We start from the raw sequence: 25,541 nt of genomic DNA on the forward strand, positions 1-25,541 counted from the left end.
TTATTAAGTACCACTTATCGAATGCTCTTAAAGGAGCCTTTTTAAAAAAAACCTTTCTGCTCAAAGATAGTAAGGTGTTAAGTAGAGTGACAGTCAGATTAAGGACACCCTGCTGAATCTTCAAGCAAAGAGAAAAATTAGAATTTGGGGTGAGATGGTATTTAGAAATAAGGAGATAAAAATCTGAGCTGAAATAGAAACAGCAAGCAAGATCAAGACTTGCACCACAAGTTACACAGGTCAACTCTAGTAATTTGACATAGTAGAAGTAGAATAGGCTATCTTGAAAAATAGTTTCCTACTTTAGGAGATTTGAGGCTCCCAAGAATATAGTGAAGGCACACTCTAGGGAATGCTGGTAGCTGCCCAAATAGGTCCCTGTTGAAGTGGCTTCTGATTTATGCATTTGGAAATTTAATCTTAAGAGTTCAGAGTTGAATGGACTCTCAAGGATGCTAAATCACACATAATTTGATTGAGACTAAATAAACCGTATTGCTAATCTCTAAATTTTCTATTTTTATATAAGGCGTATGGGAAACAAACTTATAAAAGATTGCTTTATGAATGTGAATTCAGAGCAAGAGCAGTTAGTAATAGGATTTGAATATGTTCTGATACCACATTCAGCCGATAATCGATTTACCTACCCTTCAACAGGAGGCCCACCTTACTGGAGAAGTTGTTATGCCTCCCATTTTCACCCCTCCCCTGTTAGGGCTTATCATCTCTTTAACTTTTCTCTAAGTCTTTGTAACTGACCATCCGTGACTACCTCTGAGTACTCACACAATTTTATTAAATATGTTAAAACTTTCTATCAAGTTATTCTCCATCCTCCTGGCCTGGAAGGGTCTTTCACTTTAGGATGACTTGACATATCTCTGCTGACACCCGTTTAGGTTGATCATTTCCAAATTTCTAACAATGCATTACTGTTTCCCTGGTGTTCATCTGTCACTGGAAGTGTTCAGTCAGTAGGATGCCTGTTTCTTAGAATATTACTAAGAGGGTTACTTCATTAGACAATTGGAGCAGATGACCTTTAAGTTCTAACTTATGGGAAAGTAGTGATTCTTTTACCTCTGTAGGCCTTGCTGATCTTGGAAGATTTCTTTGAAGTAAACCTAAGAATTAGTCATTTCACGGTATCTGCAGAAGATTTGTCCTAGGACTTCCTACAGATACCAAAATCTGTGGATGCCTAAGTCCTTTGTATAAAATGATGTAGTATTTGCACATAACCTGCATGTATCCTCCTGTATAAATCGTCTCTAGATTACTCCTAATACCTATTACAATGTAAATGCTCTGTAATTCTCATCACATATTTTTACTTGTATTTTTTTATTGTTGTATTGTTATTTTTAAATTTTTCTAATATTTTAGGTCTGTAGTCAGTTGAATCCACAGATATGGAGCCCGCAGATACAGAGAGTCGACTGTTTGTTTTCTTGCTTTTTAGGAGTCACTCCTACTGAAATTTGAGATAAAAATCAGCTTGGCATATGTTAGCAGTCATACTGCTGTGTGTTAGCAGTTCCATTACCTGCCTGTTACCCTATCACTACACCACATTCCAGCCAAACAAAAGTGCTGCCATTTCTCAGGCCTGCAGCCCATCCCAGCTATGAACCCAAATGGAATCCATTCTTTTTTTTTTTTTTTTGAGATGGAGTCTTTTTCTGTTGCCCAGGCTGAAGTGCAGTGGCATGATCTTGGCTCACTGCAACCTCTGCCTCCCAGGTTCAAGCAATTCTCTTGCCTCAGCCTCCCGAGTAGTTTGGATTATAGGCGTGCGCCACCATGCCTGACTATTTTTTGTATTTTTAGTAGTGATGGGGTTTCACCGTGTTGGCCATGCTGGTCTTGAACTCCTAACCTCAGGTGATCCACCTTCCTCAGCCTCCCAAAGTGCTGGGATTACAGGCGTGAGCCACCGTGCCCAGCCTAATCCATTCTTCATGGTCTAGTTGACACTGTCCATTATCTCCCAACTTCCATAATTTTTATACAGATCCTTCATGTGTTTTGTACTTCTGATGGTTGTTATGTGGCATCTTGTTATTTTTCCCATGATAGTGGGTAAGCCCAGGAACTTATTTCTTTTTATTTGACTTCCAACACTCTGGATGCACTCTGCCATCCTTGTTTTAATTCATATCAGTATATAAAGTAATGTAGATACTAAGGACAATATCAGAATGTTAAGGAAAGGCATGGTTACATTTAATTTTAAAACTCAGACTATAACCTATATAGAATATTTGAAAGAAAAGATCAGAATTCCAAGTTACTTAGGGAAACTTTAGCATTAGTATAAAAATCCAACCAAATATAATGGGATTAGGGTGACAATAGAAAGTGAGGAAATGGAAATTGGTGTAAAGTATTATTTCAAGAAGTTTTGGTGTTCAGGAAAGTAGTTTGAGAAGGAGGGAAGGGTCAAGAAAAGTTGTTTTTTGGAGAGATGAAAAACATTTTCTTAGGCCTAGAGGATGGAACTAGAAACAGATGGAATATTTCAGAAAGAATATTGATGGGAGAGCAATATCCTCTGAGAAGAGAGAGAGGTAATATCTGGGGAAGGAGAGGGGTACATTTTTCTCTGAGACAGAAAGAAAGGCATAGGTGTAAGGTTAGGAGTGCTGAGGGAAGTTCTACCTGTTTCCCTAATGTGAGAGTATTCATAGTAATCTACTGAGGATGAAAAAGCAAGAGTACTAGAAGACATGAGAAGAGCTGAGGTGTGTTGTAGCTTACTTATGAAAATTATCTTGTGTATTTCTTGATATCATTATTGTCTGTCTTCTCCAGCTAGATAGTAGGCTCCATGAGGAAAAAGGTTTTGCTGTCTTGTACTGTCCTTAGCGCCAAAAAATAATGCCCGGCACATCATATATACTTCATAAATATTTGTTGGGTGAATGTTGAATGGAAAATGAAAGAGGAAACTAACTGGAGAGACTCAAAATTATTGCTTCCATCCTTTAGCTTTCAATAAATGTACAGATCATAACTACACCATGTTAACTGTCTCAGTACAGATCTGTCAGGAAAGCTTATCTGAAAGTACTGAGGGGCATAGAAAGGTAATTATTGGATTTTTTTCCATACTTAGAGATTGGTAGGATGGGGACTGGAACTTTAGGGTTTTGGCAAGAATGTTTTGGGATTATTTGACTAGGGAGTGCAAAATGTTGTTGTGGTACCCTAAAGACTCTTCCATTAAACGGAACCTTGATCTCTGATAGCTTGATAGATATGGCATTAATTATTAGCTCCTTACCCAGTAATATTCTCCTGCTCTTCCTTAGCATTCCTGTATTGTTAGATGTGCCACTATACCCAGCTTAAAACTGTATTTCCCAGCCCTTCCTGAAAATAGAACTCATTTATGAGATATAGGTAGAACTTTCTAGATGAGATTGCTGAGAAAGCTTTCTAAAAGAAGCTGACCTAAGAGGATACCCTGGTGTACTTTCCTCCTGACTGCCTGGAATGTAAATTTAACGGTTTGGAACTTCAAGGGTTACCCTGGGACCACCACACAGCCTCGAGGATGTAAGCCAGTGCTAAGGACGGTGGAATAATAAATTGTTGAGCCGCCATATTGGGATTCTTGCAGCCTTCGTGTTTTGAGACATTTTGTTATTTCAAGACTAATTTGTTATAAAACTCTATCTTGTTTAAAGTACCGTTATTTTGGATCTCTGTTTCTTTTAGTAGAACCCCATTTATTAGAAAGGAATTGAGGGACTAGAAGCCTCAACCTGGTCAACCGAAGAGCTGGTTTCACAGGAGTAAGCATAAGAGATTGAGGTCAGAGAAGGGTTTCTAAGTGGGCTGGGTAATGAAAGGGTCTAAGACAGCGGTCCCCAACCTTTTTGGCATCAGGGACTTGTTCTGTGGAAGACAGTTTTTCCACAGATGGTGCAGGTGGTGGGGGATGGTTTCAGGATAAAACTGTTTCACCTCAGATCATCAGGCATTAGATTCTCATAAAGACCGTGCAACCTAGATCCCTTGCATGTGCAGTTTACAGTAGGGTTTGTGCTCCTCTGAGAATCTAATGCTGTCTCTGATCTGACAGGAGGTGGAGCTAAGGCGGGAATGCTCGCTCGCCAGCTGCTCACCCCCTGCTGTGCGAACTGGTTCCTAACAGGCCACTGTTGGTACCAGTACCTAAGAGATGGTCATAAGGAGCTAAAGTAGAATGCTGGTGAAAGTTCCTGGAGTAGACAAAGTCAAGGAAATAGTATTTGTATGTACAGATGGGAAACCAAGAGGTAACCCTTCGATTAGGCCAGTGTTTCTTTGAATTTTGATTTCATGGGCCATCAAGGATCTGTGAATCTGTGGACCCCTGAAATCTTATTTTAAAGACTGCAATTTGAGATACACTATAAAATACAGTCAACCCTTGAACAATGCAGGGGTTAGGGCCACCAACCCCTGTGCAGTTGAAAATATGGGTGTCCCTTTTGACTCCTTTGTTAGCAAAAGGAAAGATGGTGGCTGGAGTGATGGTTATTAAGTATGAGCCAGTTCATTCAAATGGAGGCAATCTGTTCATCAAGCCGTTAGGGGAAAAGTGATCTTTTGCCTTTAAGAGTGGAGTTGCCTTAAAGTGGGATTGTAGTTGAGGACTAGAAAGGAAAAGACTGGAAGACTTCAAATCCCTTCCATTCTTAATATTCTATGATTCCAGATTATCTTTACTATGTATTAGTTAGGGTTTGGAACCTTTCTTTTTTTTGCAATTAATAAAACTAAAAACGTCTGCCAGCTATCACACATATATGCCTTTAGTTATTGTTTATGCTGACAGAACCCCAAAATAGTAAAATCATTAATGTAGCTGAAGAATCCAAGTGTTCAAGACACTAATTGGAGTCTAAAAGATGTTAAAGGACTTTCAGACTATTTTAAAATTAAATTTGCTAAATTCTTTTAAATGATTTTGTAGATTTCCATAATAAATGTGGCAAACATTTCTCTTATGGGATGTAAATAATCAAACTCTGTTTCACTGGAGAGTAATATTATAAAGCACTTAGCTAATCAGATTGTGAGAGTCGCTCAAAATTTCTAACCGTGTAATTTTTGCATAGAGAGAGAGAGTGCCTCCTGCTGTGCAATTAACTGGTTTTATTAGCTATAAATTTGGTTGACGCTGGTTGGCCTGATGGCCTAGTGCCTGTAGGGAGTTAGATCTTGGTTCTGGACCTGATTCTGCACAGCTGAGTGTCAGGAAGACTTGGAAATCTTATAGTGGGGACAGCAGCTCAGGCCCTAAGAGGAAGCTGATGAGTTGTTTCTCACGCTTCTGTAACTAAAGAGAGCTTTGAAATTTTCTAGACCTGTTAATATTTGCTTTCATTTTATTCTGTATTCAAATTAGGTTTGTGAAGTGGAGTGGTATGGTTTACTGATTATAAGCAGGGCTTTGAGTTCATACTACCTGTATTAAAAACCTGGCTTTGCCATTTCTTGTACCCTTGGGCAAGTTTTAAAGTTTCTCCTTGCCTAGGTTTCTTCCCCTGTGAAAGGGTGATTAATAGATTAATTAATAGATTAATAGTAAGCCCTAACTCATGGTTTGCTGTGGGAATTTAAGGGTTCAATCTACATGAAGTTTTTGGCCTAGCTCATAGTAGGTACTCAATACACGTTAGCTAGTATTCTAGAGGAGTCTGCAAGTTGAAATCTCTTTGAGCAGGGGAAAGTTTTAATAAAAAATGTTTAGAAGGACCTGTGATTTTACTGGACTTTTTTTAAAGGGAGAAAGGGGGAGGAAAATATATGAAAAGAGGCAGAGGTAGGCGACGTGGCCATCAGACTTTATTACTGACATTTACTAGGCAAGTAAGCTTGAGAAAATCAAATCAAAGACCCAATTTTCTCAACACTTAAATACAATACAATATCATTTGTGAGAGTCAGGTAAGATAAATGCTTTGGAAATGTCAAAGTGCTATATTTAGGTAAAAACATAAGTAAACAAGGACAGTCGAATATAATAACTACATGAGGCTAATTAAAACAAGCAGAATATGTAAATGGAATCCATTGATGGAAGACATAGGAATTTACTCATAAGCTTGACTTGCCTCTGAATGATCATTGATTACAAAGGAAGGGGAAAGATGTCAGAGAAAGGACTTAGCATTGGTGGAGCAACCTGGCATTTGCTGGGCACTGGAATAGGATTATTATCTGCCTTTTACAGATGAGAAAACTGAGTCTCAGGTTAAATTACTTCCTCAAAGTCACCTCACTGATAAGTGGCAGAGCCAACATTATAACAAAGCCTGTGTGACTCCAGAGGATGTCCTAATACAACATGGTTAATTACTTCCAATCCATTTGTCACATATTTATTGAGCACCTACTCTGTGTGGTGTTAATACATTAATTTTTTCACAAAAATGGATAGAAATGTAAAGCATGAAGGGATCTGAATGATAATTTTGTGCCAGCAAGTCATTTTGTAGGAAGGAAGAAAGGCCCAGAGTGACCAGGTGGCTTTAGGGCCATCCATTTTGGAACAGAATTAAATTTTTACTCACCTAGTCCAATATTTGATTAAGTTATATTGCTATTCAATTTCTTAGATGCCTAATCATTCATTAGTTCCAGTTTGAAGCCTCATTTGGGGATTTGCTTTGGGGATAATTTCCGTGTGATTGCTTTGACCAGGTTACATACGTTGTTTGATGGAAAGCCGACTGAATTCTTGTTTGTGCTTTTGTCACCCAAACTGAGTACAGGTTGTTTCAATATATTTTACTCTTCCTTCCTTCCTCCCTCCCTCCCTCCCTCCCTTCCTGCCTCCCTTTTCTTTTCTTTTTTTTTTTTCTGGATCTTTGTTGCCCAGGCTGGAGTGCAGTGGCACAGTCTCAGCTCACTGCAGCCTGGACCTCCTAGGTGCAAGTGATCCTCCCACCTCAGTCTCCTGAGTAGCTGGGACTACAGGCGCATACCACTATGCCTGGCTAATTTCTGCATTTTTCTGTAGAGATAGGGTCTCACTATGTTGCCCAGACTGGTCTCGAACCCCTGAGCTCAAGTTATCTGCCTGCCTTGGCCTCCCAAAGTGCTGGGACTACAGAGGTGAGCCACCACACCTGGCCTTACTTTTTCATGTTATCAGTGACATTCTGGTGTGAGCACAAAGAATGTAAAATCTCTTTGCCTTTTTGTGATTTGGAAATAGCTCTTGAATCTCTGGTCTTAAATCTTCACTCTGTTTCATCCAGTTTTTGCCACCCTCCTATCCTGCCAGGTGAGTCTGCCCTTAGTTGGGTATGTACTTAACTAGAGAGCAGCTCTAGATCCCTGGAGGGAAGCCCAGGCTCCTCCCAAGTGACTGCATGCAGTGAGTCGGCTGCATCACACCAGGAATATCATTGAGCAATAGGAGACTTCCCAGCACTGGTGACTCCATCTCAGTTGTTTAAGAAGAGTGGGGAAATGACTGGTGAATTTTTTTTTTTCATAGCATTCATACCTGTTTTTCTTCCAAAGAAAAGTCTTCATGATGTCAAACATCATTCAGAATATAGGATATATTCTATTATGGGTCTGAATTCAGTTCATTTATCCTTCTTTATTGCCCTGAATACCTAAAGAGCATCATTTGAAAAAGAACCTATGGAATTGTGAAGTTTGCTGCTTTTTATGTGACTGTGACTGAGTGGTCTTGTTAAGCCCAAAGTGACTCGAAGGGCATGACCTGTGTATGACTCTCTGGTGATTATATACAGGGTTGAAAATCCTCCAAGCCTGCTTTTAAAGTTGTAGCACAGCAGTTTTAGACATAGGAAGGCTGGTTTGCCATCTTGTCATACATGTAAGAATGAAGTTTTTTCTTTTTATTAAAAAAAATGCCCCTGGTTATGATACTCTTGGGGTAAAAATGCACTGAATTTTAAGCACCATTTTGTTTTGTTTTTGACTCAGTCAAGATCCTGGGATCATGAAACTTTTATACTTTTGATAACTGAGATTGAAAACTCTCCTTCGTTTTCTTCATAATCAGAGCCTGAAACAATTAGCAGACAAGGGAAGCTCTCCCTACATCTTTCCTGAAAGATCAAGCTGTTTTGACCTTATAGATTTGTAAATACTGTTTTAGGAGTTTCTAAATCAATAATTTCTCCTTGCATTCACATTCTGCTGCTAAGTAAAATAGTTCTGGACTCTGTAGTGATAAAGATAAGAGGTATGCTGCACTGAGGAGACCCTGGTTCATTTGTTGTGGATATTTATGATACTGGCCCTGGCCTAGGAATGGAGCTTTTGTGCAATGTGGCCCCACTACTGAGTACCAGGGGTCCGTCTGTCAGCACACAGCAAAGGAGCACCTACTGCAGCTTTCAGGTCGAATAATGGGTATTGAATGTGGACTTGGCAAAAGGCTGGCTCATCTGTAGAGATGACTTTGGAAATACATGGCAAAATGTATTGGGTAGAAAATTGGAAATAGAGGGTTTAAGGTTAAGTAAGCCTTTCATCCTTGCTTAATCTTAAAACCCTACATTTAAGTACAAGGCAAAGAAAAAGTACAATGCAAAGGCAACGGCATGCTTGAAGAATGCAGAGCAGCAAAGGATTCTCAAGAAATTGTGCTCATGTAATTGCCTTGGGCAACAGTACCTACAAAGAGGCAAAGTGCAGCTGTCCAAATCCTCATTCTTGAAGTTTAAATCCACAATGAACTAGTGAACATAACTCTCAACTGTGCTTCCTACTGCAATTATATAACTGATTGACTGTTATTCTTATGAAATGTACCCTAAGTAACCCTTAAGCGTGTAAAAGAGCAGAATGAATACTGAAGCAAATTCATACCTTCCGGCATTTTACACTTCTCACTGTACGGTTCAGGGTTAACGTTTGCTAACATGGGCTCTCCATAATTATTTAAACACACTGAATATCATTGTCATCAAATACTGTTCATTCATCCCTTAAATGTTACTGAGTGCTTCCTGTATGTAGGGTATCTGACTTTTCTCACTCATGTGGTATTATACTAGATATTTTATAAGAGGAGCAAAGTAGGAAAGGCTCTTCTAAAGGGTAGCAGACCATAGGAGCAGACACGAGAAGGGAGAGGAGCATTATGTAATAAAATGCTGAACCACATGCATAGTGAGTAGGTTGAAGTCCATCTAGAGCCCACGTGATTTCCAGTATCCATGTCTTTGGTCTCATGGCCTCTCAGAACCTATGGCCTTCTATAAGAGTAACCCGAGTGAACCCTAGTTTGTTCCAGAGCCATATCGGGAGAAAATCACAGGTCAGTGGTTAACTAAACGAGTTTTTATATGCCTACCGTAGTCCTGGGAAGGTAAAGAAAGAGCTTCACTTTTTCCTGACCCAATCCTAGGGAGAATCTTTCCATGCAAATAAATATTTTAAATTTCATATTCATATGTTCTTATATATATTACATATAACATGCCTGTACTGCTTTTTCTGATTATAAAAATTACATAGACTTATTGTAAAGAATTTGGGAAACAAAAAAAATTACGATCTCTATTCTTTCTGCCACTTAGAAATAGATGACCACAATAATGTTTTCTTTCTTCCTTGCCTTTTTTCTATACACATAATTTTTATTTTTAAAAAATGTAGGATCATCTCCTATATTCTTGAACTTTGGGGGAACATAGTGACCCTGGATCATATTGGCATTTTGGAGATGCAGTTTTTGGAGAGAGCCTTGGACGTAGAGTGCCGTGAGGAGATGGCTTCAGCTGAGTGATTGGATGAACCACTTTCCTTTCTCTAACTACCACACTCTGATGAAATGATACACTCTTACAATTGATGAGGACCGGCTGGGCACAGTGGGAAGCTGGGCACTTTGGGAAGCTGAGGCAGGTGGCTCACCTGAGGTCAGGAGTTTGAGACCAGCCTGGCCAACATGGTGAAACCCCATCTGTACTAAAAATACAAAAATTAGCCAGTCGTGGTGGTAGGCGCCTGTAATCCCAGCTACTCGGGAGGCTGAGGCAGGAGAATCGCTTGAACCCAGGAGGCGGAGGTTGCAGTGAGCCGAGATCGCACCATTGCACTCCAGCCTGGGCAACAAGAATAAAACTCCGTCTCCAAAAAAAAATTGGTGAGGACCTCAGAGATCAGGGTCCAGGGAGTTATGTGCTTAAATACCACACACACTAAAGGACTTGAAGGAGTAATTGACATTCATGGGCAAAAGAAGTGTACCTTGTGTCAGTGCCACATCACACGCAGAAGCACAGACCCCGCTGAGACACAATCTTGCTGCTAGGTGGAGGAAAGTAGCTGTTGACAATCAGAGAGAAAAGCCTGTCCTGAGTATAAGATGTAAATGGAACCTGCCAGCCTTATGACGTGGGGCTTCATAAACGATTCCTTTCATTCTATACCCATCAACAGGTTGTTGTTGGTATCTTTGCTTTCTTTCACAAAAAGCAGTGAACTCAATTTAATTTTTACAATATTTATCACAAATACATATAGAGTATATTAATGGAATACAAAAGGTGTAAAACAAGCTTTTTAACTTTTAGGTTTAGGGGTACATGTGCAGGTTTGTTACATGGGTAAATTGTGTGTCATGCGCGGTTAGTGTACAGATTATTTTATCACCCAGTTAATAACCATAGTGCCCTATAGGTAGTATTTCAGTCCTCACCCTCCTCCCACCCTCCACCTTCAAGTAGACCCCTGTGTCTATTGTTTCCTACTTTGTGTCCTATGTGTACAACATATTCTCACAACTTTTAAGTGAGAATATGTTGTATCTGGTTTTCTGTTCCTCCTTTGCTCACTTAGGATAATGGCCTCCAGCTCCATCCATGTTTCTGCAAAGGACATGATCTTGTTCTTTTTTATGGCTGCATAGTATTCCATGGTATATATGTACTACATTTTCTTTATCCAGTCTACCTTTGATGGGCATTTAGGTTGATTCCATCTCTTTGCTATTGTGAATAGTGCTGTGATGAACGTGTCTTTATGGTAGAATGATTTATATTCCCTTGGGTTTCCCCCATTATATTCCATTACCCAGTGATGGAATATAAGTAATAGAATTGCTGGATTGAATGGTAGTTCTGTTTTAAGTTCTTTGAGAAATCTCCAAACTGCCATTCATAATGACTAAACTAATTTACATTCCCACCAGCAGTGTATGAGCATTCGCTTTTCTGTAAAACTTTACCAGCATCTGTTATTTCTTGACTGTTTTTTGTTTTGTTTTTTGTTTGTTTGTTTGTTTTGTTTTTCTGAGACGGAGTCTAGCTCTGTCGCAAGGCTGGAGTGCAGTGGTGCAATCTCGGCTTACTGCAACCTCTGCCTCCCAGGTTTAAACAATTCTCCTGCCTCAGCCTCTGGAGTAGCTGGGATTACAGGTGTGTGCCACCATACCCAGCTAATTTTTGTATTTTTAGTAGAGACAGGTTTTCACCATGTTGGCCAGGCTGGTCTCGAACTCTTGCCCTCGTGATCTGCCTGCCTCAGCCTCCCAAAGTGCTGGGATTTTTTAAATAATAGCCATTCTAACTGGTGTGAGATGGTATCTTATTGTGGTTTTGATTTGCATTTCTCTAATGATTAGAGATGTTGGGCATTTTTCCATATGCTTGTCGGCCACATGTATGTCTTTTTTTGAAAAGTGTCTCTGCATGTCCTTTGCCTACTTTTTAATGGGGTTGTTTTTTGCTTGTAAACTTTTTTAAGTTCCTTGTAGATTCTGGACATAAGACCTGTGTGAGATGCATAGTTTGCGAATACTTTCTCCCATTCTGTAGACTGTCTGTTTACTCTGTTGACAGTTTCTTTTGCTGTGCACAAGCTCTTCAGTTTAATTAGTCCCATTTGTCAATGTTTGCAAAACAAGCTTTAAAGACACAGAATCTTTAAGGAGTCTATGGCAGCTCTCCAAAATTAAATAAACAAAATAAAATTTGGGATTAGGTTGAAAAAAAGTTTTGAATTGAAGGATAAGAGTCCTTCTGAAGATGGAGATATTTTTTAACTGTTGGAAATACTTTAAAGGAAGATAATTAAAACTATGATATTTAACTTCTTTTAATATCTCTGAATCAGTCGTTTGGAACCTGTGTGTTAGTCGATGTCTGGAAACATGGCAAACTGAGCTAATGGCTCACTTTCCCCTGTAAACTTGTAGAAATGCCAATAAAAATAACAAAATACTCACAACCTCCCAGGTTAATTAACAAACTAAAACTTCTGTAATTTTTCCGATAAAGGAAAGAGGAGGGGAGAAAGGAATTGACCCCAGCTGGAAACAATAAGAGCAGGCAAACAATAATCTGTAGAGACATTTTGGTACCCTAATAGGACATGACTATTAGACATTTTTATGAATAGAACTTGATTCCTCCGTTTATATCTCAGATTGGGGTCCTTTACTTTATGGAGAACCTTAGAGCCTGAGTTAAAATTGGCACTTTGGGAGGCCAAGGCAGGTGGATCATCTGAGGTCAGGAGTTCGAGACCAGCCTGGCCAACATGGTGAAACCCCATCTCTACTGAAAAAAAAAAAAATACAAAAATTAGCTGGGTGTGGTGGTGTGCACCTGTAATTCCAGGTACTCAGGAGGCTGGGGCAGGAGAATCGCTTGAACCTGGGATGCAGATGTTGCAGTGAGCGGAGATTGCGCCACTATACTCCAGCCTGGGCAACAGAGTGAGACTCTGTCTAAAAATGTATATGTACTGTTGCAGTCTGTCCCAGTCTTTTCTTAGATCCTCCAAGTCCTAGTTTGGAAAATTACATATTTATCTTAATGATACTTAGACTGTAGTTTGTGTAACTTTAAGATGACTATTGAATATATAGACTCTGATCATTCATCTCTGCAAAAGTTTAGAGTACCATTTTTTAAACTTTTTTATTGTGGTAAAATATGCATAGCATAAAATTTGCTATTTCAACATATTTAAGTGTGTAATTCAGTATCATTTATTTGTTTATTTAGACAGGGTCTCACTCTGTTGCCCAGGCTACAGTGCAGTGGCACAGTTACAGCTCACTGCAGCTTTGACCTCCTGGGCTCAAGCCATCCTACTGCCTCAGCCTCCTGAGTAGCTGGGACCACAGGCATGTGCCACCACACCCGGCTAATTTTTTATTTTTGGTAGAGACAAGGTCTCACTATGTTGCCCAAGCTGATCTCAAACTCCTGAGTTCAAGTGCTTCTCTTCTCCTGCCTCAGCCTCCCAAAATGCTGAGATAACAGGCATGAGCCCCTGTGCCTGGCCAGGGGCATTTATTGTAGTCACAGTGTTGTGCACCATCACCACTGTCTGTTTACAAAAATTTTCATCACCCCAAACAGAAATGCTGTACCCATTGAGCAATAATAACTCCTCATTCTCTCCTCCCAGCAGCCCCTGGTTACAACCTCTAATCTGCTTTCTTTATTGCTGAATGTGTCCGTTCAAGATAGTTCATATAAGTAGAATCATACAGTATCTGCCCTTTTGTGCCTGGCATGTTTTACTTAGCATAATATTTTCAAGGCCCATTCATGATGCAGCGCATATCCAAACTTAATTCCTATTTACAGCTGAAATAATGTTTCATTGTGTTTATATACAGCCTCACATTTTATCTGTCAGTTGATAAACACTTTGGTTGTTTTTACCTTTTGTTTATTGTGAATAATGCTGCTTTGGACATTGGGTCTGAGTATCTGTTTGACTCCCTACAACAGCATTTTGCACACTGAGAAATGTGTAGATCTTTTATATAGAAACTTTTAGTCTTCCAGATTTCACATGTTGACTGAAATTATTTCTGTGTAACTTAAATATACATAAACATAAAACTAAGAATTATAACTTATAACTCTCATATACAGGTAAATTCAAAACCAATTTTTCAATTAAACAAAAATAAAATCAATACAGTTTAAATTAACAATTGTCATCCAATTATATTTACTGAAAATAAATGGCTTATGTTGGTTTTAATAGTGTAAAAAGATATACTTTTGTATGATGGACCATTATTTTAGCTTTCATCATTATCATGTTTTCTTTTTAACAGTGAATGCGTTTTTAAACCACTAATCCATTATTTTGATGCGCAGCTCATTTGCTAGCTTATCCCAGAATATAAATCTGGAAAACAAAGGAAAAACAGCAATTCAGTGATAAATTATTTACTACACATTTATTGGAACAGTTTTTTTTTTTTTTTCATGAGCTCTTGCAAGCAGGTGCCTATAAAGGCAAAATCCAGAGAGTATATCTGCTTGCTGTCAGAGGGTGATTGCAACAACACAGGTTTTAATAATTTGGTTAACCTCACACTTGTTTTTATTGGAGCTTATTTGAATTGCTAACATCATGATGTCATTTGACCTTCATTTATTACAAACATATCACTTATTCAATCTGCCTCTGTTTACTGTTGGCCCATTTCCATGAAATCAGTACAGCACTCTAAAATAACATGTTGTTTTTATGATGTTAAATCAGATTCTTAGTTTATTATATAAGAACCTAAAATCTTATTTCATGAAAATATCATTTACTTGGAAATTATGCTGCTAAATTTTTTGCAAAAAATATGAGCACAACAAAGGGATATAGGATAATGATTGTTATTTTGACATTAGCATTTGCCAGCCTAACAGCTGTTACACATGCTTACTGGCACCTGAAATGATCAATCCTATCTCCTCAAGATATCATTTGGCAATATCTTAAATATAAACATGGAAACTAGCTGGAACACTGAAAATCCCATCATGCTGCATTGTAAAGTGGTCATCCAAGGATTCAGAATATTCTTGTATTTATTCTTTATTGATACAAAAATCTTTAATGGTCACAAAATTCAGGTGCCCCAAAGAATATTCCGAAGGATAACACTGCCTTGGTTTGACAAATACTGGTTCAAACATTAACTCTATTGCTTTACTTACATTGAACTTTAATGCGTTATTCACAGTTGGTCCTACCACTTAAAATGGGGGCTTTGTGATTTCCAAACTGCACATGCATTCTATTTTTACAAAAAACTTTATTATTTCTTAGTAAAAAGTAGAGTTGCCATGTGGATGAGTAGTTGTGTTGCACAAATAATACATCTTCTTCCTACTTGAGAAACTAAACTATGAGAAGAAGGTTGCTTGATGAACACAGACACCTCTGAACACACGAGGCACTCAATAAGTGTTAAGGAATTGTTTGATTAAGCAGTGATAGCCCCCTTTGACACACGTATTACTATAAGAAAACACTGTCAAATCAAGCTTGATAAATGTCTCATGCAATCAATGATATTCTTTATCTCAATTTCATATTGACTCTATGCCAACCGTCAAACTTGTTTTCCACCTAGTTACACCACCTTCAAAACCAGTTTCACAGCTGTTCTTAATGAAACCCCAACTCTTATCCTATGAAAAAAATTGATGGCAAATAACACTAATTCATAGTGTACACATTCCCAAAGGGTAGTCCCTTTCTGACCAAAGTGTCTCCATTTTCATTAACTGCTGACATTCTTCTTGATGATCCTCTTTCTGGGATGGGGACTTATAAATCTCCTGTCTACTTAATGCCAGTAATATGCCTTTCATTGAAAAATACTAAATATTTTCTATATTTAACTTACGTGATTTTATACCTCATTATATTTATAATTCTTGATTAGCCATATTTTGTCTCCATAAAAGTCATAAAATGTTAATGAATATATGATTTATGTAGAGATCATCTTTCTATGGACATTAGCAGATATATACTATAGTATCTGGTTTGTTTTAAAAATTAAGTTTAGTAAATACAACTTATTTTTACCATGTCACTCTTCAGTACCGCTTTCTAGTATTTAACACATTTCAAAATGTATAAATATGGCTTCCTATCAAATCACCACTGAAGGTCAAGAATCTACCTTTATATGTTTATAGTACCTTGCATACAGAAGGAGAACAATAATATATTTTGCATAAATGATTAGATAAATAAGTGGGTATTACCTGAATCGATTCCATTAACATTTTAAAATCTCTACCTTAATTTTGACTCATCTAACCAACAGAAGTTCAATCTGGCTGTAGCCTCTCAGAACAGACATTTTGCAAAATATATATATCCGACTATTGGGAAGAGGACCTTCACTGTAAATAAATGGGGTATCTCTTCAGTCATTCTCCTCCATTATCAGTCAGGTGGGCTTGCTAGTAAGCACCTCTTTTATCGCTTCTTCAACCCCATTTTCTTTTTAAATTTTCAGAAAGCTTCAGTAGAAATGTTTAAACTTTCAAGAAAGACAACTTTAGCAGAATCACATACTTGTTGGGCACATATATATCTTTGTAAACGTACATAAAAGAAAACTAAGGCCAGGCGTGGTAGCTCATACCTGTAATCCCAGCACTTTCGGAGGCCAAGGTGGGAGGATTGCTTGAGCCCAAGAGTTCGAGATCAGCCTGGACAACACAGACCTCATCTCTTAAAAAAAAAAAGAAAAAATTAATTAGCTGAGTGTAGTGGTGCGTGCCTGTAGTCCCAGCTACTTGGGAGGCTGAGGCAGGAGAATTACTTGAGCCCAGGAGGCCAAGGCTGCAGTGAGCCGAGATCACACCACTGCACTCTAGCCTGAGCAACAGAGCAAGACTCTAGCTGAAAAAGAAAAAATGAGTAGGAAGCCTGTTTTATTTGACTATTATAAATGTGAAATGTTATGCAACTTTGCATTTTATTTTTTGTACAGGCAGAAATACTCAGTGTCCTCAGTCACAGAAACATCATCCAGTTTTATGGAGTAATTCTTGAACCTCCCAACTATGGCATTGTCACAGGTAAGAACTCAGTGTTTGACTTCTTTCTTTTTCCAATTACCTAGCTTTAGATTCCTTAATACGCTAAAATGCTTAATATTAGGTTCAGTCATGAATTGTATGTTACTGTCAGATGTCACTTTTGTTGCTATAAAGCATTAATAAAACTGATTATATCAATATAATTAAGAATAGTGTTTCCACTTCTACCCATGTTTAATTGTGCTAATTATATCTGCGTAAATGCTATTTAAATGCACTCGCAGCTGCAATACCAATATTTCAAGGTGCCATTTAACTAAAATTTCATTTAATTAGCTGAAATGAAAGATGTTTTTTGTAACTCTGTGACCTTTTATAAATTAAGATTTCTTGAGCTATTCATGTTGTAATTCTTTGCAAGGCATTTTAATCCCATTAGAGCATTCTTTCTTCAAGGTCTCTGACATAAGAACAATATTTTTCAGGTTTGGTCAACTAAGTTGGTAATGACCTTGATCTAAATTATCACAAAATTTGGAGCAGCAGGTTATAACTGACAGAAATGCCCTTTCTAAAAAGGAGCACATAGAAAGTTTTGCCACATGAAAATACAGAAAGACACATATCTTTAATACTTTATGCTCATATTTGTATAATCCACTGAATAGCTTGTAGGTCTATAATAACTCAGTTTTACAACAAATTACTTTGATCTTTATCTTGGCAATTCTTTGATTAAAACAAAGTCAAACAAGAAAACCTTTAAGTATTAGCCACATCATCTCCTACGGTAGAGGTGAGAACCTGGATTGTCTTTATAGAAAATAACAAAACACCCTCAATAAAAAGGATTGTATTAAGTACTTTCTATAAATTATCTCATCTAATACTTACAGTAATCCTATGAGATAAATAAAATAATTCCTATTTTACTAGTAAGAAACTACATCTCTAACTTAAGCAACTTTCCCATGGTCACCTAGCTAGTGGTAGAACCAAAGCGGTAGAAATTTCTCAAGCTGATTCTCCACAGAAGCTCCTCTTCTATGCAAGCTAGGTTCTGGAAGGCTGTGAGCTGACTGGTTCTTAAACTCAGAGAGACATGGTTGCTGTTATTCCATCTTCTGGCGGCAGGTAGTTTAACATGCTTTTACTATTAGTAGCATTTTAACCTAAGTTCTTAAGTGGAGGGACTTTTATCCCCAATTCACTGTCTTTAGATCTGTGACTGAAATGGGGCACGTAGCAATTTTTATCTTGAGTCTATATTTCTTATAAACGTGAATACCCAAGAATGGGTTATATTGTTGGTTGAGGGGGAGGTAACCATACCTCACATTTTAAGTCAGATTTCTGATTTAAAATTAAACCTTTCTCTGACCCATATACCACGTGGCTCCTTTTTTCCATGTCCATTGTATCTACTTCTTTTTACTAGTTATATTTACTTTTTAAATCTGAATCCAGTGTTCTGATGCTCGTTTGTGGCTGATGTTATTCCTCCCAAAGAAAGTGTGATACTCCCAAGAGATTAGAAACTCTGTTTCTTATTATATACTCTTGATGTTTAATGCGTTTTGAAAATATTTTTGGCCAACTAATGAGCTATTCATGAAGTTTTCTAGTTTCTTGAGGTGAGGGTGAAGGGTAGAAAAGGGGACTTGAGTGGTGATATGAAATTCTTTTTCCAAGAGTTTACTCTCAGTAGGAAGATATGAAACATTCTTAAGCAGCATATTTCCCCTAGGTCACCTCATCTGAAAGAGGGAGAAAGAATCCAAGAAGTTTGCTTTCATTCAGTATTGGTATCAGACTAGTCAGTCCTTTATTTCATTCATCCCTTTAGCATTCTCTACTCATGCTTGCACCTACCCCAATTCTTCAGTTAAATTGATTAGTTTTTGGCCGGGCGCGGTGGCTCATGCTTGTAATCCCAGCACTTTGGGAGGCCGAGGCAGGTGGATCACGAGGTCAGGAGATCGAGACCACGGTGAAACCCCGTCTCTACTAAAAAAAAAAAATACAAAAAATTAGCCGGGCGTGGTGGTGGGCGCCTGTAGTCCCAGCTACTCGGAGAGGCTGAGGCAGGAGAATGGCGTGAACCCGGGAGGCGGAGCTTGCAGTGAGCCGAGATCGCGCCACTGCACTCCAGCCTGGGTGAGAGAGCGAGACTCCGTCTCAAAAAAAAAAAAAAAAAAAAAAAATTGATTAGTTTTTTATGGATCTATATCTCTTTCCCTGTAGAGCCAGTTAAGTAAGCAACTGTTAACATTAAACATAAAGAATTAAAACAACACAAGTTTCAGATTATGAGGTAGTAGTAGATTGTATATTTATAGCTCTCTTATTGACCTATGAGATTGATTATTAAAGAGACCTGTTAGGTGAGTTTTAGTGTTTTGAATGTATTGATTTGATATGATTATCTTTGTTCCTAGAGATGTTAGTTTTAATTAACTAAGTTCCTGTTTATGTGAGCCTTTCAACCTACCTTCTACAGTTATGCTCTGTGCATGGGTAGTAGAAAATATGAAAACTGAGCCCAGTTTGGGAGTGAAGAAATCACATGGATTAGTGATGATGATACTTACTCAGCCACTGGAAATGAACAGAAATAAGTCTTAGTATGAGGCGGTTAAGAGAGAAACAAAGATAGGCGGGAAAACTGACCTTGATCACCCAGCCCCAGCCAGATACCCCTCTGTGAACCTTATCATATTTATCAAATAGTGGAGGCTCTGAAGGAGGAAGCTTGGATGGCTTGAATCCATTAAATTTGAGGTAGGTTTTTTCTTTTTTTTTTTTTTTTTTTTTTGAGATGGAGTCTCACTCGTTTCCCAGGCAGGAGTGCAGTGGCGAGATCTCTGCTCACTACAACGTCCGCCTCCCGGGTTCCAGCGATTCTCGTTACTCAGCCTCCCAAGTAGCTGGGATTACAGGCGCCCGTGACCACGCGTGGCTAATATTTGTATTTTCAGTAGAGACAGGGTTTCCCCATGTTGGCCAGGCTGGTCTGGAACTCTGTACCTCAGATGATCCACCCGCCTCGGCCTCCCAAAGTGCTGGGATTACAGGCGTGAGCCACCGTGCCCGGCCAGTTTTTTTTTTTAATAGAAAATGTTGTTGCAGCAGGCAGCTGTTGTCATTCATGCTGAGAACTTGAAAGAATGATTTATCAGAGTGGTGGAATGGAATGAGCAATGGAATGGGAATTGTGAGATGTGAGATCTTGTCTTGATTCTGCCAGAGCTTCATAGATGGGTCACTATGATCTCTCTCTGTCTCAGTTTTCTCATGCGAATGAAGGGACTAGAATACATGATCTCTGGGTGAGTGTATATGTGTGTGTATACTTGTGCATGTGTGTTTGCTGAAACTTTTTTATCATAGACATATAAAACCTGCTTATCAGGGGACCCAGGGAAGAGACTAAGAGGCAGCTACCAATTTATTTCCCTTGGAAGGGAAATGAACATCTTTCTCCCAGTTCTACAAAGAAATGGGGTGACAAGAAACTCAGAGTCCAAAGCCAAAAGAAAAGATACAATAATGGATCATCTTTTCTTTTTTTTTTTTTTTTTTTTTTTTTTTTTTTGAGACGGAGTCTTGCTGTGTCACCAGGCTAAGTGCAGTGGTGCGACCTGGGCTCACTGCAACCTCCACCTCCTGGGTTCAAGCAATTCTCCTGCCTCAGCCTCCTGAGTAGCTGGGACTACAGGCGTGCGCCACCATGCCCAGCTAATTTTTGTATTTTTAGTAGAGACGGGGTTTCACCATGTTGGCCAGGATAGTCTCTTGACCTCATGATCTGCCTACCTCAGCCTCCCAAAGTGCTGGGATTACAGGCATGTGCCACCGCGCCCAGCCTGGATCATCTTTTCTTTGATCTTTGGAAACCTCTTCATTCTGTACTACTCCCATTCTTTTATTTCTTTGTGTGTGTGTGTGTGTGTGTGTGTGTGTGTGTGTGTGTGTGTGTGTGTGTGTGTGTAAAACATAGATACGTGAGGGCAGGGGGAGCTCCTGGGAGATGAAGGAAGGAGTTGCTGGATACCAGACCATGTAGCTCTTTTGTAGCAAGCCAGATTGGAGAGGAACCCACACCCAAAGTACCTGGTAATCTAAGAGTAAAGAAAGGGTGGCAGAGTGGGTCCCAGGGTTCCAGTGAGAAGTGATTTAGGATCCCAGATGCCTGGAAATTGCTCTTTGTTCTCAGGGGCTGATCTCTTAAGTTACCTGTTCTGTGTTAGCCTCTATTACTCCTCTAAGAGAGGAGACTAGTTCTGCATGATTTCTCAGCAGGCCCAAATTCTCATTAAACCCAGCCAAGGAAAACATACTAATTTTTAAGTGCCCAATCTCATTTCCCTTAACTTGATCTTGATTTATTGTAAGCACAGATACATCTAATTTGCATGTCTTGATATTGTGCTAGTCTTTATTAGTCAATTAGAGACAAGTGTCACATTTTGTTATAACACATTTCAGACATTTGTGTAAATTTATTCTATTAGTTATAATTTAAATGAAGCTTGGTCTTGGTGACATTTTATTACAAAGATATTTCGTGGTAATGGTATTTGTTTCAACAATTCAACAATACTGATATTATGTTTACATTTTTCAAAGCCAGCTATTGTCACCATAAAACTCAAAGAATCATCTTATAAATGAAAAGGAAATTTTTGCTTAATGTGGTTCTTAATGACTTCAAAAAAAATGAAACAAATACTTTATACTAAAATCCAGTAAACTACTTTCTACGGAGAAGTGGTTTGAAAAGCATGTAACTATATGTGTATACAGTGAGTCCACAATTTCCAATGGGAAAACTAAAAGGATGAAAGAATTAAATGCTTATTTAAAATAGTTAATATGTTAGTTTAGCTATCCACGTACCTAAAGACGACATTTTATATGAAATAAAGGTAATAATACTGCCTTTCTTGCAACTTCAAAGTCATGAAACTATTTTATTTAATCATGTATCTTTTTTTATTATACTTTAAATTCTGGGATACATGTGCAGAATGTGCAGGTTTGTTACATAAGTATACATGTGCCATGGTGGTTTGTTGCACCCATCAACCTGTCATCTACATTAGGTATTTTTCCTAATGCTATCTCTCCCCTAGCATTAAATAAACGCCCCCGACAGGCCCCAGTGTGTGATGTTCCCCTCCCTGTGTCCATGTGTTCTCATTGTTCAACTGTCACTTACGAGTGAGAACATGTGGTGTTTGGTTTTCTGTTCCTGTGTTAGTTTGCTGAGAATGATGGTTTCCAGTTTCATCCATGTCCCTGCAAAGGACATGAACTCATCCTTTTTTATGGCTGCATAGTATTCCATGGTGTATATGTGCCACATTTTCTTTATCCAGTCTATCATTGATGGGCATTTAGGTTGGTTCCAAGTCATTGTTATTGTGAATAGTGCAGCAATAAACATACGTGTGCATGTGTCTTTATAGTAGAATGATTTATAATCCTTTGGGTATGTACCCAGTAATGGGATTGCCGGGTCAAATGGTATTCCATGTCTTCATCATCATTAGAATGACTTTTTAAAGTTAACATGGTTTTCGGAGTACAATGTCTTCACTGTAGTGTAAGATGTTTGAAATATCATGCTTTGGGGAAATCTCTGTATTATACTATCTCTGGATATTTATCTCAAGCTACAAGTACCCAGTGGCATAACATTAGGATTGTTGAATATTTTAGTCCCATATGCTATGTTTGTAGTCATAACTGACAGCTTTTCAAACTGATCTTTAGAAGACTTGTTTTCAGTGACATCCCACAGTTGGAATTGAGAGCTCATAGTTCCAGGAATAAATGCTCTGTATTAAATTTTGTTGCCCCTCCCTACTTCCCTCCCTCTCTTTTGTCTTATTCATATAGGTGACCTTTATAAGCTTTGAAAAACTAGCTTTGATGGAGGTCATCTCAGACTTACATATTTTTCCCCAAACAGTATTTTGTTGTTCAAATAAAGTAATGGAGAGAGCATCTTAAAATATGAGGGATTTTAGAAGTATCTGAATATAAGTTGACTCATTCTTTTCTTAGGTATAATTTTACGGGACTGCAGTTGCCATCTTTATAATATCCACATGACTGTTCCAAGTGTAAAGATATTTATCTTAAGAACTGTGTCATGCCTAAGAGCCATTCATAGGGTGCCACTTGTCTGTAAACTGGCCTACTTGTCCTTATGAATAATGAGGGCTGACTAAACTTGATTGAAACGTGAGGAACTTTGTGTTTGTAAAAGTTAGCAGTGTTTCTTATTTCAAGGGTTTTATGGCATTCTCTTGCTTATTCTATTAAACCTTTTATTCTTTAAACCTTACAGTGGGCCATATGTATGAAGTTTATAAAGTATTAATGATCTTCTTAACCAAAACAAGAAAAAAATTCCAAAGGGTTCCCAGTTCTGTACTGTTTTATCATCTCAAAAGTTTAAATAAGATGTTCTGCTGCCATTGTTGTTTTTACTGTTCACTATATTAGCACTTTCTCTGATGTGCTTTGGAGGTTGATCAATGAATTTCTTAAGCGTTTTGCTGGAATTAATTTATGGGTGTCTGACTAGATGGTGAACAGTAGACTGAAAGAATCTTCAATTGACCATGTCATTGTTTTCTTGCTGTCTTGTCTTGGTGATTAAGATACAACTCTTTTTAAAACCAAATGGCACTGGTTATCATGTTTCCCAAATTAGAAATCTATTTTAGTTAATATTTTAAAGAAATACGAAGCCATAGCAAAAACCAGTATTATTTTTACTATAGAGTGTTAATGGATGTAAAGAGGTTAGTGAGATACAGTGTTTAATTAATGATGTTTATTCTCACTATATTTAATGAATAATCTTTTTATCTCCTTTAAAGAAAAATAATGTTTATTGGTTAAAGGTAAGAAATGATAGTTAAGACACCAATTTAATTTCAAGATCCTTGACTATATTATGCATTGTACAATGGATTTCACTTTTCATGAAATGCCTGTTTTCCTACTTTTATTTTTGTTTTTATTACCATTCAACTTACAGTTTTTCTACCTTTAAAATAAAGATAATGATGAATAAAAATAAAAACATAACATTGTATAAAGCAATACATTTTTGTTCACTTTTGTTAACTTTAAGATGTATGTAGATAATATTAATATATCACAACAATAGCATAAAGGATAAGGGAGGGAATGGAGTTATATTGGAGAAAATCTTCTATATTTTATTGTAATTAGATTAGTATTAAACTGAGGTAGATTGTGCTACATTAAGATACATTTTATGATCCCTTGAACTACTGCTAAGAAAGTCATTCAATAAATATAATAAAAAATCAATCAAGGATTTAAATAATAGATTAAAATTTTTTATTGCAAAAGAGGACAATAAAGGAGGAACAGGAGACTGAGAAGGACAGGAGACATGAAGAAAACATGGCAAATGTAAACCCAACCGTATCAATAATCACATTATATGTAGATGTTCTAAACATTTCCAAAGGCAGAGATTGTCAGATTAGATTAAAAAATAACAAGATCCAATTATGTACTCTGTACAAGAGACATATCGTAGATTCAAAGATACAAATAGGTTGAAAATAAGAAGATAGAAAAAGATATGCCATGCAGACAGTAAGCACCAGAGAGCTGGAGTAACTATATTAAATTTCAGACAAAATACAGCAAAGATAAGAAATATTACTTGAGATAAATAGAACCATTTCAAAATGATAAAAGGATCAAGACATCAGAAAGACATAGCAATTGGAAATGTATACACACCTACAACAGGTCTCAAAGTCTGTGAAGCAAAACTAACTGAATTAAAAGGAGAAGTAGGCAATTCACCAGTAACTGATTACAGTTTAACACTCTCAATAATTGATAGAACAGCTAGACAGAAAATAAAATGGGATATAGAAGATTTGAAGAACACTCAGCCAACTCTACCTAACTCACATGTAAAGAATACATATTTTTTCAAGTACACATGGAACATTCTCTAGAATACATCATAAGGGAGGCCATAAAATAAATCTCAGTTCATCTAAGAGGACTGATACCATACAATGTGTGTTTTCTAATCACAATGCAATTAAAATTGAAATTAACAACAAAAGAAATTCTGGAAAATTCCCAAATTTTGGAAATTAGGCAACACACAGCCAGATACCCACTGGGTCAAAGAAGAAATCACAATAGATTTTTTTTTTTTTTTGAGATGAAGTCTCGTTCTGTCACCCAGGCTGGATTGTAGTGGCGCCATCTCAGCTCACTACAACCTCCGCCTCCCAGGTTCAGGCGATTCTCCTGCCACAGCCTCCTGAGTAGCCACCATGCCCGGCTAATTTTTTGTATTTTTAGTAGAGATGGGGTTTCACTGTGTTGGCCAGGCTAGTTTGGAACTCCTGACCTCAGGTGATCCACCCGCCTCAGCCTCCCAAAGTGTTGGGATTACAGGTGTGAGCCACCACACCCGTCCAGAAATCAAAGTAGATTTTAAAATATTTTGCAGTGAAAGAAAATGAAAATGTAACATATCAAAATTATAGAATATTAAAATTATAGAATGCAGATAAGGCAGTATTTAGAAGGAAATGTATAGCTTTCAACACCTATATCAAAAAGAAGAAAAGTCTGAAGTGGATAACCTGAGCCTCAACCTGAAGAAACTACAGAAAGAAGGACCAATTAAAACCAAAGTGAGTCAATGAA

The 25,541-nt window shown here is 37.8% G+C and overlaps 1 protein-coding gene across 2 annotated transcripts in view; it reads left to right on the forward strand.

Annotated features, from left to right (window-relative positions):
* The window catches only part of MAP3K20 (mitogen-activated protein kinase kinase kinase 20), a 194,546-nt gene that overhangs the window by 77,186 nt on the left and 91,819 nt on the right, over positions 1-25,541 (forward strand). For both annotated transcript variants that reach the window (XM_003253722.3, XM_003253721.4), the window contains exon 3: positions 16,760-16,847. In XM_003253722.3, coding sequence (XP_003253770.2) covers positions 16,760-16,847 — 88 coding nt within the window. The remainder of the gene's footprint in view (positions 1-16,759; positions 16,848-25,541) is intronic.

Source organism: Nomascus leucogenys, chromosome 22a (assembly GCF_006542625.1).
Source record: "Nomascus leucogenys isolate Asia chromosome 22a, Asia_NLE_v1, whole genome shotgun sequence".
Taxonomy (NCBI): Eukaryota; Metazoa; Chordata; class Mammalia; order Primates; family Hylobatidae; genus Nomascus; species Nomascus leucogenys.